This window comes from Temnothorax nylanderi, unplaced genomic scaffold, assembly GCF_030848795.1.
Source record: "Temnothorax nylanderi isolate EJ_2023f unplaced genomic scaffold, tnyl_v1.0 TNYL_tig0113_pilon, whole genome shotgun sequence".
NCBI classification, from domain to species: Eukaryota; Metazoa; Arthropoda; class Insecta; order Hymenoptera; family Formicidae; genus Temnothorax; species Temnothorax nylanderi.
Window position 1 is genome coordinate 109581 of NW_027249175.1, and position 20504 is coordinate 130084.

Below are 20504 nucleotides of genomic sequence, written 5' to 3' on the forward strand. Positions count from 1 at the left end.
CATTGAAAATAAACGAAGGCTCTATTATAGTGTCATAATGTCCATCATACTGTATGCGGTTCCAATTTGGTCGGACGAACTTTCTAGTTCTGACAATAAACAGAGGATCCTGCAACGCGCAATACGACTCACGGCTTAGCGCACTGTCATGGCCTATAGGACGGTATCATACGAGGCGGCTTCTTTACTGGCAAGGATTCCACCAGTATATCTGTATACGGCATATTTGAAGCGGGTTTACTTCCGACTCTCTTTCGGGGAACTTAAGGATCTTGGCATATACACTGCAGATTCACCGGCGGCGGAGCGTGCGGTGGAGTGGCTGGCGCTCAGAAGAGAGTGGGCTGTCCACCTTGCGCGTGACAACTTATCCGGAAGGAGAACAAGAAATGCGATCTTGCCGAACTTGGAACCCTGGCTCGATCGACGTTCGGGGTTCCTCACCTTTCGGATTACCCAGATCTTAACTGGCCATGGTTGTTACTTTAGGGCTTTTCTTCATCGGATTGGGAAGGAGGAAACCCCAATCTGCAGATACTGCGATACTACTGAAGATACCTCAGAACATACACTGGCGGAGTGTGTCTTTTGGGGATTAGAACGTGGTGAGCTAACGGCGGTTCTTGGCCAGGATCTCTCTTTGGCCAATGTAGTTAAAGTAATTTGCGACTCTCGCGAAGCTGGGAGCGCCTTTTTAACCTTTGCTGACAGAGTACTACGACGTAAGGAAGAGGACAAGAGGAGGAGACAGCAGATTGCGGTGGAGAAGATGATTTTCCCCCTTAACTCTTCTCTCACTAGAGTTATTTTAAATTGCGTTTTGCGTTCTACGATGGATTGATTTTGTCTATTGTTTGCGGCATGCGTTCCTGCGGATCGTTCTTGGCGTCTTTTTTGGGGGGGTGGGGGCCGGCCGGCTTCGTGCTGCTTCTGTCCTGGGGTCCGGCGCTTCGTCTCGGCGACGCTGCCGGATCCTTGGGGGGGTGGTGGCTCGGGGGTGGTCGGCGTCCGTCGCCCTCTTGGGGCCGTCCGGGGCTCCGCGGTTTCTCGCGAGCGAGATTGTCCTTTCCGTTCTGACGGTGTTGTCTATCACGGGGTGTCCGTCTCTGGTGGCTGCGGGGTTCTCTGGGGGCTGGTCGGCCGTAGACCCGCTGTTCACCGCTGTGCTTTCGGGGCTCTGGCCCCATTGCTATGCAATGGGTGCCACGAGCCTCGTTGTGGCTGCGGGGCGCGGTTGGTCGTCCCCCTGGGGGCTTCCGTGGCCTGGGGACGGTGCCCCCCGTCTATCAATGTTTCTTTGCGCCCTTCCCCTGGGCCCTGCCCTCGTGCGGGGTCTAGGGGAGGGGCGCAGCTTTTCTCCCGCCGGGCACTTCACCCTGGCCAGGGATGGGGATCCGGATTGGATCTCAGCGTTGACGGGCCCAAGAAAGCTGGACTCGTGTCTTCTGTGTTGTGTGGAACCCCTATCCGGATAGAGGGTTCCTGTTAGTTATAGTTCGTACACGTCCCGTGGTCTGTGTACGACTTTGTACTGGGGGTGCGGGTTTTCTCGGACGAAGTGTTTCGCAGCCAATGAAGAGAGTCCTCAATGATATGACTGCCCGTGGTCATTATCATGAGGACTTTCAGAGGCGGTCGAATAGCGACACTTGTGCCGTTTATTCGACTAGAGATTACTTCCCCCGGGAATTGGAGTACCCCCCAGCCGTGACCTGCTCGTTTAGTCCATTGTTTGTTTACGTTTTTCTGTCGCCTCGGCGTGAGGACTGTTGTGGTACGTGATGTTATGCCTCGTAGTAGTCCCGCGTATCGCAACTGTTGTCCAGCGTGCTATGTTTCAGGGAGAGGGGTTTTAGTGGGTGCAAGCCCCACATATCCCGGGTGGCCGGCCCCCGGTTTGAATGCGCGAGGCATTTTCCCTCTTCCTACGGGAAACAAAAAAAAAGTATATTCCACCGTTCCACCGTTACCTTAGAGGAGATAATCGATCTTGAGGTGATTACGTTAGATTAGCTTATAACTCATCCGTTAGTATTTATTTTAAATTTTATGTTTTAATTTAATATGATACATACACATATACACCACAATTAGTTAAACAATTATCTAATTCAATGCCGATCTCGATTGTAATAATAGCGAGCAGGATGTCCATTTCCAAATAGGTTTCCTCTTAGAAATCCTGCCCAATCACCTCCGGATTTATGTCACACCCGCGGCTTCTCTACACGCATACACCTCACACACACCATTTCATGCGCGCATTTATATCTATAATGACTTTCTGTTTATAATGCTCCGTTTTTTGTTTCTTCCTTTTATATATCACATGTTTTAATTACAATAGCTGTTTTAATTCATTTCTTTTCTTAAGTATGTAATAAATGTATCTTATTTAAACGAAACGCAAGAACCATTTATTTGCTAGATTAAGACCTCACACCTTATACCTTCCTCTCGAAATCGCACGAGGTCCGATCCTGAGTTAAAGAGATTAAATTCCCTGACTCAGGAAATCTCATTTTCCCTGGTTGATCCCGCCAGTAGTCATATGCTTGTCTCAAAGATTAAGCCATGCATGTCTCAGTGCATGCCAAATTAAGGTGAAACCGCGAATGGCTCATTAAATCAGTTATGGTTCATTAGATTGTACCCACATTTACTTGGATAACTGTGGTAATTCTAGAGCTAATACATGCAAAACAGAGTCCCGACCAGTGATGGAAGGGACGCTTTTATTAGATCAAAACCAATCGGTGGCGTGCGGTCTCCGTGCGTCCACCGTTTATTTTGGTGACTCTGAATAACTTTGTGCTGATCGCACGGTCTTAGCACCGGCGACGCATCTTTCAAATGTCTGCCTTATCAACTGTCGATGGTAGGTTCTGCGCCTACCATGGTTGTAACGGGTAACGGGGAATCAGGGTTCGATTCCGGAGAGGGAGCCTGAGAAACGGCTACCACATCCAAGGAAGGCAGCAGGCGCGCAAATTACCCACTCCCGGCATGGGGAGGTAGTGACGAAAAATAACAATTACGAGGACCGACGATCGCATCGCTCACGGAAGGCATCCTAGCGTCCCTACGGACGTTGACCCTTCCTGAGCCATTGAAAGTGCGTTCGGCTCGCGCCACGCGCCTCAGAGCGTTTACTTGCGAGCGACATTGTAAGTATCTGGTTGCGTCCTTCCTTACACCTACCCCTCTGGTTAGCCTTTCCTTCGCTTCTCCGTATGTAGACAGTGGGTTCCGCCTCCCTCTGCGGGGGGCTCCACCTCCAAAAAAAACTAATCTAACCCAACCTAATTGTTGTGTGGGTGGATCACACATGTATGATCTCACGGTAAATATTTAGTATTAGGGAGCCACTCTCAATTCCCATAATTTTGAAATATGCCCCAGATAGCAAAGTGTGTCTGAGTAAAATCGCGTAAACCTGTGATTGCTTATAATGCTGGCAACTTGCCGTACATTTACTTCAATCGATTTCGAGTAATTTAATATTTGAAGCAACACGCAGGCAACATTGGATATATGTATTGCCAGCAATTTGTCGGCAAGAGAGCAGCATCAAATTTACTTCGCGTTGCTAACAATATGACAGCATTGATTGTGAGCCTATGAATTATTACAGCAACATGACAGCAACAGCTCGAATTTTGAATCAGACGATTTTATACTGCAGCATAAGTTGCCAAAAAGTTGCTGGCAAGTTGCTATACAAAATTGTTATATCGTGAAGGCATCAACTTGCCGACAAATGCGGACTCAGTTGCCACAATTCTGATAGCAACACATACTATGTTGTCGGCAACATGCCAGCAACAATGAAGACACGTTGCTATCTGGGTGTTATCAAGGACATGACCCTGAGTAACTTTTCCTTATAACTTAATCGGCGATTATTGCTTATTTAAGGTAGTTAATCCGTGACAATACTGTCAAAAAGTTAATGATAGACAAATGACATATAGTATTTAGCTGGGATTGTCCGCGTTACGCATGTGTGTGTAAGAATCTCATATACATGTAGACACTGAAGTGTGCTTTTAGATTAGGTTTACTTCAAAGCTAACTTCAAAGGTTAGCTGTCATATGCGTCCACCGCTAGTATCATAAATTGTATACTTTAAGTATCAATTACTTCGAAACTAGACGGTCAAAGGTCTGGTATTTTTGTAAGTATATTTTTACAAATCTCTTCTATCGTCTTCTTGTTTTTCATAAAAGTTGCAAGAGTATTTGATCGCTACAATTAGAAACATGGTATCGGAAGGCGTTTTCGTATCTGTAATACATGTAAAAAGTACTAACTTTGATTTCAATTATCTCAACTTTGGTACGGTAAATTTCTTTCTAATTGCACAGGTGTGTAAAAATCGTGTTTACATTAATATACTATTCAAATTTTATGAGGTTTCCAAGAAAATGAGTTTACGGACTAACTACCTTAAAAGTTATAAACAAAAAAAGTTTGAAAAATATACAAATTTGTGTCAGTACTAAGAGAAGTAGTTTGCTGATATGTGTGTATAAATAGTACACATATAAGAGCTGCCGCCCCTTCCCCACAAGCAGGGGTGGGTGGGGATGGACCTCAGTTAACGTGGAAAGTTGAAAATTGAACCATACAATGATAGACTTCGTTTTGCCCTATAAGCCGAGGTGGGGTGGGGTGAGGTAGACCTCGCGCCGCATGAATGGTTTTCTGGACAGCATTATACTTTCCACGCAAAGCGAGGTCCACCCTACCCTACCCCACCTCTGCTTATAGGGCGAAACGAGGTCTATCATTGTACGGTTCAGGTTTTTAACTTTCCAGGCGAAACGAAGTCCATCCCCCGCTTATATATGTACTGTCTATACACACATATCAGCAAATTACTTCCCTTAGCATTGACACAAATTCGTATATTTTTCAAACTTTTTTGTTCATAATTTTTAAATAAGCAATGACCACCAATTAAGTTATAAGGAAAAGTTACTCAGAGTCATGTCCTTGACAACATATTACAAAATTATGCAAATTGGGAGTGGCTCCCTAATACTAAATATTTACCGCATTTTTTCTCATTTTTATGACGATATCTTAAAAAATACAAGCGACCCTCAAATTTTATCAACAGTTTTGAATTCAGGGGGCAAGAATACATAACATTTATCTCCTCCCAATTGATTTCTCGTATAGGCCATAATTGTGGAGTTTTACCTTTTTATTAAACGTGCGAATATAATTTACCATTTGTGCTATTACTGGTAGAGTGATATTTGCCACGCCCACATTTGACGTAAATTCTGTTATAAAGCCTTCGAAGAGGCACACTATAACAAGTATTACAATGGGTGGTAAATAACGAAGTGGTACTAGAGCTTCACCGACTCGTTTTGCCATACAGGATGCAACACTTCCTTTCGAAATCGCGAAACCACCACCCAATAGGAACATCAGACTCCATGGCATCTTAGTCTCGATTATCTTCCACGTAATCAAACCTTCTGAGGATTTTTTTGGTCTTTTGGCGGCTGCGGAGTTTGCAATTGTGTGAGCATAATCATAAATGCAAGTTTATTTAAAAGAAATTCATGCAAATTCTATACTTTGAGATAAATAAATAAAAGTAACAAACTTTTAATAAAGTTTTTACTTTTACTACTCAAATTTTACTCCTTGAGAGTTTATTCCAGCTATTCCATTAAAAAATAATAATTATACAATATTGTAATAACTATAATTATAATCCAATTATTTTTAAAATTAACATTTTGAGCAGTAATAAAATTTCTTCGATTTCTTACGATCTTGACTATAACTGTAAATGAAGCTAGGATCCTTCGGGATGAAAAACATCAAGATGGAGACAAGTATCACTGGCACTGAATCTCTAACATCTCTGCACGTTAATTTTTTTACAATAATTATTCGTATTTCATATGTTATAATATTAAAATACTAACATGTCAGTAATCACTTCCGACCATCCACGGATAAAGCCAGGTTTGCGAAATATCCAAAGAAACACGCACATAAAGAATAAGGTGGCTACTCCGATCTCGTGAAAAGTTAAAGGACCCAAATTCTTGTATCTTTGTTGTATAACCTGGAAGAATTATCGTTAATGAAAAGAAGAATTCAATGTTAACTTATATTTCATAACTTTAGTATTTCGTTATGGGTAATTCCACATCAAATCGGACGAGAAATGACCTCATATTTTTTAAATCGATTGAAACTTTTTTTACATGAAATATACATAAAATAAGGAGATACATTTTGTGGGTTTAAGGAGATATTTTTTTGTTTGTTCAAAATATTTCTTTTTGCAGAAGTTATAAGCAATAAAATTTTCATGAAAAATGAAGAATTGTCATTAAATTAAAAAATTAATATCTCTGGTAATATTTGTCACAGAGAAATCTTCGAAAGGGCATTTTAAAGATAAAGAGACAGTATTTTTTATAAAAATAATTTAAGTTACAAGAAATTGCAGTAAATATTCCCCTTTATACAGCCAGCCAATGTGATTTCTGCCCAGTGCTCTGAATGTCAACGTGAAAAAATTCAAGCAAGCGCGGGTAAACGGCGGGAGTAACTATGACTCTCTTAAGGCCTATGACTCTCTTAAGGCGTAGAGCGCTCTGATTTTCTCTTTCTTTTCATTCTCTTCTACATGGAAGGGGAACCCTTGGCCGGGGTCAAACATAACATCCTTTTGGCAATAGATTTATGCAAGCTATAAGGCTGCACTCGGACTGTTTTGCCGACGGTTTTCTTATTTTCGGATTATGGAAGGGTGAATACGCGCGACCCGCCATGCGCTGTACCAATAATTTAGGCCGGCTCAGGGGGAGCGAGGAGACTCGCTTGGGAACCGGGTCCTCCTGGATGGGAGTCATAGTGGCTCGTTCACAAGGGGGCGCAGCCTGTTGTCTGCGTCCCAAGTCTACCCCACCTCCAAGATCGGTGTCCGCTGGGTACCCGGCTTGCCGGCGAGCTAACGGGGTTCAGGCGACACGGGAGCATGCCCTGGGCTCTCGGCCGGTTTCGACCGATGCCAGCGGGTTTCATTCCCGTCAGGGCAACAACATCGAGAACATACCCTGGGCTCTCGGCCGGTTCCGACCGGTGCCAGCGGGTATCACTCCCGTCAGGGCAATACAGCTGGTCACGGGCTAGCAACCCCGGCTGGCTTATTTTAAAGTCGCTAAATATAGAAATGGCAAAGCCTCGGACGATGGGGAACACGGCCCCATTCCCCTGGAACACGGCCAGGGGGCTATACGGAGACAACCAAGGCAAGAGATACAGGTCTGTGAATTATCGCTCCCCTTCAATCGAAGGCGGTGCGAAAGTTGCGCCGGAGTGGGCGAATATATGGCTCTCACTATCAAAGATGAGGCCCGGCATATCGAGGAAGTGCACCCTCACCTAAGCGTCAGATACAAATGTGAATGGTGTGGCAAGTCGTATGCGTCGTACCATGCGGCTGCATGCCACCTGCCAAAGTGCCCAGCAGCCAGGATGAATGAGGGGCAGCGAACCTTAAAGTAGGGCCGGTTCGACTGCCCGGAGTGTGACAGAAATTTTACTTCACAGCGAGGGCTGTCGCAACACCAAAGGCTGGCGCACCCGGTAACAAGGAACCGATTGAGATCAGAGCAAACAGCTCTGAAGGTAAATGAACAAAGACGGGGCAGAGTTTTTTCTGCCGAAGATATCAGCAGGATGCTCGAACTCGAAGTGGAGCTCATGGGCGAGAGGAACATAGCGAGAGCTATAGTTCCGTTTATGCCGGAGAAAACCCTGAAGCAAATAAGGGACAAAAGAAATGAGTCTTGTTACAAAAGATGGAGAGAACAACGCCTCAGTAGTACACTTTCTAATCAAGAGGCTGTCAAGGAAGAGGACCAGCAAGTGGGCGGGGCACCATTAGAGGTCGACGAGGTTTTTGTTGATGCAGAGGAGAACGAGGATGTTTTCCTGGATGCGGAAGAGACACCAGGCGATATTTACAGCTTTGAGGAGTCTACGTCAACCATGAGTTGGAGGCAAGCCAGCATTGCGGCTGTGCTTAAGGAGCTCAAGAGTAGTGAGCCCAAGGAAACGCTGGAAGTACAACGGCATATAATCGAGCTCCTGACGGCAAAGAGTGAAGGTCAGGCAATAACGCAGGTGGAAGTAGACGCAGCTTACGAGCTGGTGGTCAGTTTGTTCCACGCCCCTGCAACTGGGAAAAAAGGCGGTAATTCCCGGAAGCATCGGAGTCGGAGGAAAGGGCTCTCGGGTAGAAGCGAACGCAAAGCCCGAGCCTATGCCCTTACGCAAGAGTTATATAAAAACAACCCCGCTATGCTCGCTAAAATGGTAAGAGAGGGTATAAACATTCAAGCGCAAGATACAGGTGAATCGGCGAGTCCATCAGTGGAGAGCGTCAAGGAGCTCTACAAAGGGCTGTGGGGAAAGCCCGGTCGGTGTGATGTTGAACAGGAGAAGCGAGGGGCCACGGTGCCATATAACCCAGCAGAAACTCTACACCCCATCTCCAGTGCGGAGGTTCTGAAGCGTTTCAGGTCTACACGGCTGAGGGTGGCAGCCGGGCCTGATGGACTCCGCAAGGGAGATCTGATGAGAAATGAGAGAGGATACATCCTCCAAGCGATCTTTAACGTAATAATGCTGGCACTGAAACAGCCAAGCGCATGGCGCTGCAATAGAACAACGCTGTTGCTCAAAGAGGGCAAGGATCCCTCAGTAGCGGCTAACTACAGGCCAATTACTATCTCCTCGATACTGAGTAGGTTGTATTGGGGTATTATGGACCAACGCCTAAGAAACGTGGTTCACCTAAACGCACGGCAAAAAGGCTTTGTACCAGAAATGGGATGTTATAATAACATCAACTTGTTAAATAAAGTCCTTGCAACAGCCAAAAAGGGCAAAGGAATCGTTGTCACTCAGGTGGACATTGCCAAGGCGTTTGATAGCCTTCCGCACCCAGTTATTAAGTATTCTTTACTTAGCCAAGGGTTGCCGGAGGAAGTGGTCGCACTGATAATGGACTCGTATAAGGGAGTCAAAACGACCATGAAATGTCGTAACGAAATGTTCGACATAGAGTTGAGAAGAGGTGTCAAACAAGGCGACCCTCTGTCTCCACTCATCTTTAATATCTGTATGGACTTAATCATTGACAAGCTGGAAAGAATGGAAGGCTTCCAAGTTAAGGAAGGCCTTAGCATATCGTGCTTGGCCTTTGCCGACGATATAATTTTATAAGCAAATGATCGAATAGCGGCGAGTCGGCTTATGGATGAGCTCGTTGGCTTCCTCTCAAGTTGGGGAATGGCACTATCGATTGGGAAGTGCGTTGCCTTTGGTATTGTCACCACCAAAGATAGCTGGTATATGTTGGACCCCGAAATATATAGTAATGGCGAGAAGATCGCCTACTGCGGCCCTGCGCAGTCAATGCAATACCTAGGCATACAGATTACTCCATGGGAAGGAGTAGTTATTAAGCGTGCAATCGCACGGCTAAGGGACACGCTCCCAAGAATTAAAAGGCTACCCCTGAAGCTTCACCAAAAAGTCGAACTCTTAGCGCGGTATGTATTGCCGCACTTTCTGTACGCCTTCACCGCGGGCACTATAAGTGCCGCAGTGCTAAGAGATATGGACCAAGCACTGAGGACGGCGGTGAAAGACTATCTGCACCTCCCACAGTCTACGGCAGATGGTCTGCTATACGCATCCAAACGCGATGGCGGCATGGGCTTTCCGAAGCTCGAAATTGTTGTAACGTCCGCAACTCTAAAAGCTGGATTTCGCTTTCTAACTAATAGCGACCCGGCAATACAGGCCCTAGCAGTAGCGTCAGGGCTGGAGAACAAACTATAGCGCCTTACGCATGTAGCCAAACTTGGCTGGCCACTACAGTCGACCAAACAGATCGACGGCTACAAGCTCAAAGCCAAAGCAGACGAATGGAAGAGATGGGCGGATTTGCCCTCCCAAGGCAAAGGAGTGCAAGCCTATAGAAACGACAAAATAGGCAACGAGTGGCTATACCGTCCTAACCTGTTGAAATCGTCCAGGTATATTACGGCGCTCAAGCTAAGAGCCAATGTAACGGCGAACAAGGTGTCGCTCAATAGAGTCGCTAAAACCGGCAACGTCATGTGCCGAAAATGCAAGGCGCAGCCTGAGACGCTAGGCCACATACTGGGGCAGTGTACTTATACCAAGTCTGGTAGAATCAAACGACACAACGATATTCGAGACTGCATTGAACGACACGTCTTGGGGCAGCGTGGAATGGCAGTAACGAAGGAGGCAAGACTGCAGGACCCTCATCTGAGGAATCTCCAACCAGACCTGATCATACAGTATCGGGAAAGGGTCTTTGTGGTTGACATCACAGTCTGCCATGAGGATGGTAATCTCCTTGACAGAGGTAGAAGGGACAAGCTCGCTAAATATGCGTCCCTCGTAGCCCCGCTTAAAGCTCAATTAGGGGCGAAAGACTGTACGATCCTCCCGATAGTTATCGGGACAAGAGGAGCAATGCCCAGAAACACTATTACCTGTCTACATGAACTGCAAATTAGAGACAAAGGCTCGCTGAGAACGCTAACACTGCAAGCGCTCAGGAGCTCAGTGGAACTTTTCCATATGTTTATGGACTATAATGCGCCGTTGCGCCTTAACAACAGCGATGCTGCTGATTAAAAATTCTTGGCACTAGCTCACTGATGTAATTTTTATACACTAACGATGGTCTGGGATCTGATCCACCCATGCAATATTTATTTATTTATTTATTTATTTGGGAGCCTTCTACACTCCCAATTTTAAGCTATGCCGGCACTTTTGCCGTTGACATTAGTGATGCGAGTCGTTCGGATGGGCAATGCCCATGGGCACCGAACGGCGGCAGAGCCGTGCGACCGACCGCCACGGCGTACGGGCGGACGCCTCCACGTGGCTCCCCGCGGTAACGGCAACACTAAGCCGGCCAAGTTCCGCTTCCCCAAGTTGGGGACTCTGCTTCACAATTTTTCCAGCCCGTGCGCAGGAATCCCGCGGCAGATCAATCAGATGGGTTTCCCTCCTGCGGGAGGACTTGCCAAGAGTGCTAGATAGGCCCAGTCAATATAGATAGGGTGGAATTAGAACGAAAGTTACACTGGATCTCATATCCTTACTGTTTGGGCAACCTGTTGCGAAGATGAGCGATCCAACCGTTAACCTGCAGGATCGCTCAGCCAGGTCCCGTTGTTAGCAGGAACCGCACTATCCCGAAGCGGTAAGACGCGCCGATGGCGTGATGTAAATAGCCAAATGCCTCGTCATCTAATTAGTGACGCGCATGAATGGATTAACGAGATTCCCACTGTCCCTATCTACTATCTAGCGAAACCACAGCCAAATGACTTTTGACTGACCTTAATGTTAACCTTGACCTTCAAGAAGTTCAAGGTTATTGACCTTTCCCGTCGTTCGTTGTTTGTTAAAAAGTTATTAATAAAAGAAGTATAAGAAATATAGTAATTTGTGTCAGTGCTAAGGGAAGTAATTTGCTGATATGTGTGAATAGACAGTACACATGTAGGCGGGGGAGGAGCTACCTTGTAGGTAGGGGTGGGTGAGAGTGGACCTCGGTTTGTGTGAAAAGTTGAAAGCCCAAACCGTACAATAATAGACCTCATTTTTTGTTAGAATAATAGACCACACATGTATGATCACATATACACTTTTTCATCCACACAACAATTGGGTTGGGTTAGGTTAGTTTTTTGGTGGTGGAGCCCCCCCGCAAGGGGGGGCGGAACCCACTATCTATATACGGTATCATAGAATTACATACTATTATTCATTATATTTTGAGGAGTCCCCCGTAACCCTCGGCGGGGGAACAGGCGGATAAGTGGTAGGAGAGTGAAAGGAGATGAAGGGAGAGATTTGAGATGTGAGGAAGGTGTTGGATGAAGGGAGTAGATAGGGGAGTGCGAAAGGAAGACGGGAGATTGAATGTGAAGCGGAAGGTGGTCTGGAGGAGACGGGAAACGTTGAAGAGGCACGTGGAAAGTGAGGTTAGGGAGAAGGGCGGGATTAAACGAACGGAGGTAGCAGCTCAGGTTACATGACGAGGGAGCTGAGCGAGTTGGCAGCATGGAGTATCGATCGGGCGATCAATCGACTTGACACGAGACAGAGGGATTGTTGATGGTGGCGCGGCAGGTGCGGAACGGAACAGCGAGTCGTCTCGACAGATCGATGGATCGAACGATCGAGGGGGCCGGCGACATAGACAGGTGATAGAAAGAGAAAAAGAGAAAGCGACGGAGGAGTAGAACGAGGAAGGAGAGGAGGTGATGAGCGTGCGTGAGCTGGACAGATCGGCCGCCGCATGGCAAGAAGAAGGAGAGAGAAGGACGGGAGGGAGAACGGAGAGAGAGGAATACGGAGAGTGAAAAGGGATGAGCGAAGAGAGGCGAGAGGAGAGCGTATAGAGTGAAGGTCGGTGAAAGGATAGAGGAGGGAATGGACCGAGTGGAAGGCGAAGAGAAGAGAGCGGAGGGGAGAGAGTGGAGAGAGGTGAAGACAGTGAATACGAAGGAGAGATAAGAAAGAATCGGAAGAAAGGAAGAGAAGAAGTAGGTGAAGGCGAAGGGGGTAATTCTATAGAATAAGGCCTTTTCCGAATTTTGATATTTTCTTGTGGTTTTCTTGGTAAAAATCTTTATTGTGACTCCGACAGTGATAATCAATCGGGGGAGCCCGAAAAATATGCACCCTACCTATTTTTTTACCTATTTTTACTTTATTTTTTTCCTATTTTGGTAATTGTATGGATGGGGGGGACCACCTTGGATGACCTTGATATTTTAGTATGTTGTCAAGGTCACTCTCCTGAGTGACCTTCGGAAGGTTTCAGCCCGCGCTCGTTATTCGTTAAAAAGTTATTAACAAAAAAAGTTTGATAAATAATTCTTCGCCAGTGGTATAATAATAAAAACGAGATTTTGTCGGCCTGACTGGCAATCAATTCAATGTATTAAAACGACGTTTCGACCCGTGCTTTGGGTCCTTATCAAGTTACAATATAGCAATGCTGGAACAACACAATTGTTCGTGTTAAACAACAATAATGTACAAAGGTAGAGGTATAAATCTAAAACTTACATAATTGCGCGTCAAATTATAAATCTAACAATCATCGTTGTAATGTGGTCCGAGAAACATGACCGTAGCGTACAGAGCCCGGAGAGCGACTGACATATACAAAATAAATAGACGCGAACTAACACCGATAATATAGATGTCAAATTTCAAAGCGAAGATATAATACGGTCATAGACTAATGGTAGATTTTCCGTGTCTTTTTGCGAGTTAATAGAATCAGTATGTTTTTTGATAAACAGCATTTCGGCAATTTCACGTTTTTTCAGATTAGGTTCTTTATGTAAAATTTTTACATCTTGCCACTTGAAATTGTGGTCAAAATCTAATCTGTGCTTACTGACAACTGAGTGCTGGTTGGGACGCTTGTTAATGTCCGCACAGTGTTCTTTAATGCGGGTCTCCAGATGTCTTTTGGTTTGACCGATATAACAAGCGCTACATCCAGAACACTCGAGTTTATAGACAACGCCCGTACATTTCTTATCATCCAATCTGTCCTTTCCTTTTTTAATCATCGCGTCTAATTTTTTAGGTACAGTGTATAAGGTGTTTACACCGTAATTGCCGAAGGTCCTTCGTAAGCCTTCACTAAAGGCTTTTACATAAGGAATTGGCACGTAATATTTTAGATCTGGGATGCTGCGCTCTCTGTCAACATTGACGGAACCGTTGACATTACTCAAACGTACATTAATTTCCGCCCGTCTCTTCCGAATATGTTTATTCACAAGCGCATCAGGGAAACAATTGTTAGACAGAATGGATTTCACGAAGGAGATGTTGTCGTCGTGAAACTGTTCATCTGACAGAAGTAAAGCATGGTCGACTAAATTAAGGATCGTGTTTATTTTGTATTTCTGTGGATGACTAGAGAAATAATTTATGTAACGGCCCGAAAACGTAGGCTTTCGATACCAGTTCGTAATTAATCGATTATCGTGTCTAAAAACCATCGTGTCTAAAAAACTCAGGCAGTTATTCTTTTCCAATTCATACGTGAATTTGAGCCGAGGATGATAGTTATTAAACGCAGTGACAACGTCATCAAGTATTGCCCTCGGAATACACATAAAAATGTCATCAACATAACGATGGAATATTGTAACACGAGAGCCAAAAGGGCGAAGGCAACAACTTTCTAAGTCATCCATGACTATATCAGCCAAGATCGGAGAGAGGGGAAAACCCATTGGGCTGCCGAAGATCTGCTCGTAGAATTCGCCGTTAAAAGAAAAACTGGTGGAACCGAGAACCAACTTGACAGCGTGTAGGAACTGATCAAGATTCATCCGAGTCCCCCCCGATATTGCATCCCACCTCTTCCTAATTCCGGTTAAAACGAGATCCGTGGGTATGTTGGTAAACAGCGCAACAACGTCGAGAGAGACTAGGACGTGGTCAGGAGGGATGCACCGTCGCTTGATGCTCTCCACAAACGACCAGCTGTCCTTAACATGAGAAATCGGTTTCGTGATTTTCTTATTGAGGATATTATGTAGATAGGAAGCAATATTATATAAGGGGCTTCCAATGGCCGATACAATTATACGCAGCGGGTAACCCTCCTTATGGATCTTCGGGAGCCCATAGCAACGTGGAAGGTTGCCATTCGTACAATTTAGTGCGTTATAAACTCTCGCGTCAATAATGTCGTTGTTCAGCCATGATTTAACTAAACTATTGAGATTCGAAGTGATTTTTCTTATCGGATCTCTGTTCAATCTTCTGTATGTAGATGAGTCACTAAGTAGCGCTTGCATTTGCGAGATATAATCCTGTGTGTTTAAAATGACAGTAGTCTGCCCCTTATCCGCGTTAGTGACCAACAGGTCAGAGTTAACCCTAAGATACTTATTACAATCTGAAACCTGCGACAAAAAAAGTTTGGAAAATATAGCAGCTATTTTGAGTATTGAAAGGTATAAATGACTAATAAATATGTCGAAATAGTTCACGCATACACTTTCCACGCGAACCTAGGTTCACCCCCACCCCCTGCTTTCGGGGGAAGCCCCTCCCTCGCTTACGTGTGTACTGTTTATACACATGTACTATACACATGTATTATATATACACATGTATTATACACATGTGTATAAACAGTACACAAATAGGCGGGGGAGGGCCTTCTCACTGATTTTAGGACACGCCTTCGGCGTATAGATTAGTGACGCGCTTTAAAAGTATTTAAGTGTTTAAAGCGCGTCAACTAACCTATGTAGGTTAGTGACGCGCTTTAAAAGTATTTAAGTGTTTAAAGCGCGTCAATTAACCTATGTAGGTTAGTGACGCGCTTTAAAAGTATTTAAGTGTTTAAAGCGCGTCAACTAACCTATGTAGGTTAGTGACGCGCTTTAAAAGTATTTAAGTGTTTAAAGCGCGCAACTAACCTATGTAGGTTAGTGACGCGCTTTAAAAGTATTTAAGTTTTTAAAGCGCGTCAACTAACCTATGTAGGTTAGTGACGCGTTTTAAAAGTATTTAACTGTAAATACATATTTAAAATGGAACCATTTCAAATGTTACCCAGCCTGGTACCTATTCCTGTCTTTTCTCACTCTGAAGCCTAAGTATTGATTTACGTCTCCCAGAGCCGTCATTTTAAATGATTTGTTCAGAGCTTGACTGACAGATTCGATCTTCTCTTCTGAGTGACTAAACACAAGTAGATCATCAACGTAGACAATGACGTAAGTGCATCCTTCTTCTTTACTCTTCACAAAAACACATGGATCTGCTTCGCTTTGCTCAATTTGAGTCTCTTAAGTTTCTCTTTGAGCTTCTCGTTCCAGACTCTTGCCGCCTGCTTTAAACTATATAGACTCTTCTTGAGTCTGCAAACTTTATTCTCTTGTCCGGGTATCACATACATGCTTGGTTGCCGCATGTAAATTGTTTCCTTTAGCTCATCATTCAAAAATGCTGTTTTTGCATCGAACTGCTTTACTATTAACTTCTTTTGACCTGCAATAGTCAACAGTATTCTGATAATTGTTTGTCACACAACAGGTGCAAATACCTGATTATAATCGACTCCATACTTTTGTGAGAATCCTTGAGCCACTAGCCTTGCTTTGTACCTTTAAACTCTCCCATCTTGATTATACTTAATGGTGAACACCCATTTACATCCTATTGCTTTCCGATCTTTAGGTAGATTGACTAGCTCCCAAGTGTCATTGAAAATAAGTGAATCCAACTCTTCTCTTATAGTGTCTTTCTATTTACCCATGAAGTAAGAGAGAAGGAGGTCGAACTCCGTGAAACAAAAGTGGTCCCGATTTGTGGCACCGAATTGAGAGGGAGTCCGCTGAAGGGAATGGATTCTTATCGATGGGCGCCATTTTCAACCTATAGTGCATGCAACATATACTGTAGGATTTTCTGTACTCATGAACGCACCCTAACCTTACCCGGTCAGCTGTACATGTTGCGTCACTGGTCGCTGTATATGTTTGTTATTCCGATTTGCAAGCCAATTATAAAGCCAAATAAACTGAGAAAGCATTAAAAGGAAGTCTCTTTTATTGCGTGCATTGTGTTATAACGTAATCCGACAGCAGGAGACGGAAAATATCCACATCAAAAGCAATAAAACAAAAACGTAAGTAATCGAAGTAAACAAGTAAACTTGATTAAATAAAAGTGAATAATGCATAATATTTTTTCAGTCGTATAATGGAAGAAAGCTCAAATAAAGTAGAGCATGAGACAGATGAATTAAAATTCAAATATTTGCAAAGAAGTTTGAATTTAGTTGAACGGCCTTCTTTGAATTGGGGATTTTCAAGTGGAAACGACAAGTTTTTCGGTTTTATGAAGGCAGAAAATGATTTCAGTGTCAGAAAAAGAATCGCTGTATTCCCAAATTTACTTATTAATATTTCTATTGATGACAAGATTATGCCCTTTTCAAAACATATAAAAGTAACAAGTATTGATGAGATTAGCGAAATTTTAAAAACGCTGGATTCAGTTTAATTCACATCCTGTTAATTGTACATTTACAGTAAATTGCAAACGTCTGAATTTATTTTATACAATTATACAATTATCAAATTATACAATCATCAAATTATACAATCATCAAATTATACAATCATCAAATTATACAATTATCAAATTATATAATCATCAAATTATACAATCATCAAATTATACAATTATACAAATGGAAAAAGAAAATAAAGTTACAATTTTATAATTTATGTTTTTTGTTTTTTATTCCCTTTATATACATTTTCTTTATTTATTATTGCACCTTGTTTTTGGTACTTTCTTTTCCTGGCAGGTTTTAGTTTTATGGTGGTGTGTGCTGCATTTTCTTCGGAACAGATTGGAGCGATTGGAGATTGTATATTGTTGTAGCAACTATCACTTGCATGGCTCAACTTGGAACATTTTCTCCTTTCTTTTGTTTGCTCCTTTTCAACGTTATTATTTACATTTGATCGCTTGCACAGAAAAAACATTCTCGTGGTTAGGAAAAATCGTATAATCTTGCGCGTAACCTCATTGTCATGTTTTATACAATCAACTACAGGTAGAGGGGATAGTGCGTCTATTCTATTTGTGATGCTGAATAACGTATCAGCATTTATGTCACCCGTTTTGGTCGCTTCGATTGTTCCTTGTTCCAAAATCGATAGCAAGTCGACTAGTGCAGCTAACGGGTGTTTAAGGCTCCCTTTTGTTTTTAGCAATATTAATCGATGTTTCTCTGGTATTGGGTCATTCGGTCCTAATACCAACGTTTTGAGGCAATCCTCGCACACTGTGGGTTGCTTACCGTCTCCAAATTTGGCAAATCTCGGTCCTTTCCTGGCAACGTATCCAGCAATATAACTTAACACGTAGTCGGAAGTCGTGCACAGGAAGTAGTCATGACCATCAAGCTCAGAAGCAGCCTCTGCTAAAATATCGACACTTTTGCCTCTGTCTAATATAGTGTCGATTTGATCCAACCATTGCTGTTGCCTTTCTGCGGAATCTTTTATGTCTTTAATACTCAAAAGAACATTCATAAGTTCTCCTCCAGATATGTTACAACCTTTTGGCGGTTTTACTAGCGAATATGTTGACACTAGTTTATACATTTGAATGAAAAGCTGAGAGTCAGGATGTTCGTTGGACCCACAGCAATGCCGCATCATGCCGAAAAAGCGCTGAAATAATAGATTACGATTTTTTGCAAACTACATTGTGCTGATTCCGTAAGTTTAAAAGTAAAATAATTGTATACCTCTAGATTGTCTTGGTTAAGACGTGCAGTCATCAAATATATAAAATTGCACTTTTGTACCAAAAAAGTACAAATTTCTAGGGCTGCTTTCAAGGATACTTTTAATCCATAGCATGTTGATTCTGTTATAAATTCATAATCTCTTTTTTTAGCTTCCTTCTCCCATGCTTGCAGATATTGCAGGAAGTCTTCTATGTCCTATACCAGTGAAAAAAAAGCTCGAAATTAATAATTGTTCTTGTGCAACGTACTTTTAGAACATGTACTATCAAATACTGTTTACCTTCCACGATTGGTTGCTTGGTTTTAATGCATTCATCGGCGTTCGACTGTTCATCGCTGTAATCAATGCTTTAAGCCTAGTACAAAACTTTATAGATCCATCACAATCCGTAAGATCTGAATGATTATTTCTGAACAATTCCATTGCATGAGCGACTCCGAAAAACTGCAAAAACAATTATTATTATCTGTTGTAATACATTTGCACTGTAAATACACTTGCAGTGCAAATGCAGTCTAAGTACACTTACACTAAAATTGGTGATTTCAATTACTTGGAATGCCAGCGCGACGTTCATTTTCTGATAGTACCTCGATTTCACATGTTGCTCTGTTAACTTATAATTAACTTTCAGATTAAAAGATTTCGGATTTTCTATCGCAAGTAGAGCATACCAATGCTTTAGCGACAGCATACCATCTGGTGTCTGGAAACAACGGAAAACACAACAATAATAACACTGAAAGCTTGTATTGATTTATACACACGTTTATAGAATTAATACATGGTTTGCTGCTACTAACCCAAATACCCTCATACTTATTGTGCTTGGTGAAGAAATTTCGCAAGCATTTAATTAAATGAGGGAAATCTGAAAAAAACCACAGGCGTCGCTCCAGGTCCATGATATGCGGAACACTGACCTCCTCCTCCGTTACACCAAACTTGTCCCACATAGAGCGGTTCCAAGATGCGCCATCTGATGCGACTCCGTTAACTTTAAAGCCGGATTTCTCGGTCAAAATGATGCATTCCATAACAAGTTGATGCAAAACTGCTCCAGATGCACTTCCGCAACTAAGGAAGCATCCTAGTGTTTGCACCCACTTGCCCTTAAAAGGTTGGAACATGAACACCAGTGCGTGGTCTCCTTTTTTTCCAGCTTGGTGTTTTGGAGTGTATTTCCCCAAATTTGTAAAACCCTCAACTTGAAGATTGTTACGATTAAATGCGACTGTTTTGGAAACTTTCATCTCATCTAACAGCAAAACACCTGCAACAAATATGCAACAATTAAATGTAATAAGTAAAAAAAAACGTTAATTTATGTAACGTACATGTTAGCAATTTAGTAGAATTAACGTACCACGCACATCAGACGGTTCCATTTTCGTACTTTTTTCCTTTAACATTTTGAACGTGTTTTCTTGGAAACCATAGCAACCCTTGATTGCTTGAATGTACCGATTTAACGTATCAATGCATGGCAGAGTAAGAATGTTGTGATTTCGAAGGTGGTTGTACGTCTTTTTGCTTTTGATCCGCAATAACAAGCATTCATACACCCACTGTGTGGTGTATCTCATGCCTTTAATATTTTTTGCTTTAGAAGCTGTAAGACATGCTTGCACAGACAATTGCTGATTAATGGGTAGTTTTGATATAGCATCTGTCACTGCCTGTGTATTTGCCTGAGCACATTTCTCCCTTATACACTGTACTGCCTTTTTTAGACGTACAACCTGCGTTACGCAATACAAATTATTGAGATAACACGTTCACTTACAAGTCAGAATATTTAATAATGAATATTTGGAAAGTCTACTTTATTCTGAAGTCTAAAAGTTTTCCGAGAAATGTTTTTACATCTCGTACGCAGGGATTGACCGCTCTTTGACAATGTTTGCAGTGGTGTTGGCCTCTTCGACTTTTTAAGTATATTTTTGTACTTTTTCGCACACGGAATACATCTTTGGCGCTGCACACCACGTACTAAGCAATCTTCTGTCACATATCCAACGCACAATTTTGCACTACAAAATGAACGATAACGTAATGAATGCAAATGTAGAAAC

General features: G+C 43.0%; 3 protein-coding genes and 1 long non-coding RNA gene across 4 annotated transcripts in view; all 4 read right to left on the reverse strand.

The window, feature by feature from the left end:
- Window positions 1-6894, reverse strand: part of LOC139776169 (protein I'm not dead yet-like) — a 29917-nt gene extending 23023 nt beyond the window's left edge. The window contains exons 1-4 of the mRNA XM_071712687.1: window positions 6823-6894; window positions 5956-6098; window positions 5797-5891; window positions 5240-5523 (exon numbers count right to left, since the gene is read on the reverse strand). Of these exons, the coding sequence (XP_071568788.1) occupies window positions 5240-5523; window positions 5797-5891; window positions 5956-6098; window positions 6823-6894 (594 nt within the window). The remainder of the gene's footprint in view (window positions 1-5239; window positions 5524-5796; window positions 5892-5955; window positions 6099-6822) is intronic.
- Window positions 6895-13021: 6127 nt separating this feature from the next.
- On the reverse strand, window positions 13022-14873 carry LOC139776147 (uncharacterized). Its single transcript, XR_011719016.1, has 2 exons — window positions 13184-14873; window positions 13022-13112 (listed from the first exon to the last, which is right to left on the reverse strand). It is a non-coding gene; the product is annotated as an uncharacterized lncRNA (long non-coding RNA).
- Window positions 14874-17388: 2515 nt separating this feature from the next.
- LOC139776172 (uncharacterized) lies at window positions 17389-19385 on the reverse strand. Its single transcript, XM_071712688.1, has 5 exons — window positions 19233-19385; window positions 18983-19135; window positions 18709-18873; window positions 18426-18623; window positions 17389-18348 (listed from the first exon to the last, which is right to left on the reverse strand). The coding sequence occupies exons 1-5, from the start codon at window positions 19383-19385 to the stop codon at window positions 17389-17391; spliced, it is 1629 nt and encodes a 542-aa protein (XP_071568789.1).
- Window positions 19386-19391: 6 nt separating this feature from the next.
- LOC139776159 (uncharacterized) lies at window positions 19392-20065 on the reverse strand (the record flags this gene model as incomplete). Its single annotated transcript, XM_071712675.1, has 2 exons — window positions 19796-20065; window positions 19392-19702 (listed from the first exon to the last, which is right to left on the reverse strand). Coding segments are annotated over exons 1-2 (531 nt in total), but the record flags the coding sequence as incomplete, so codon positions are not given.
- Window positions 20066-20504: the final 439 nt, after the last annotated feature.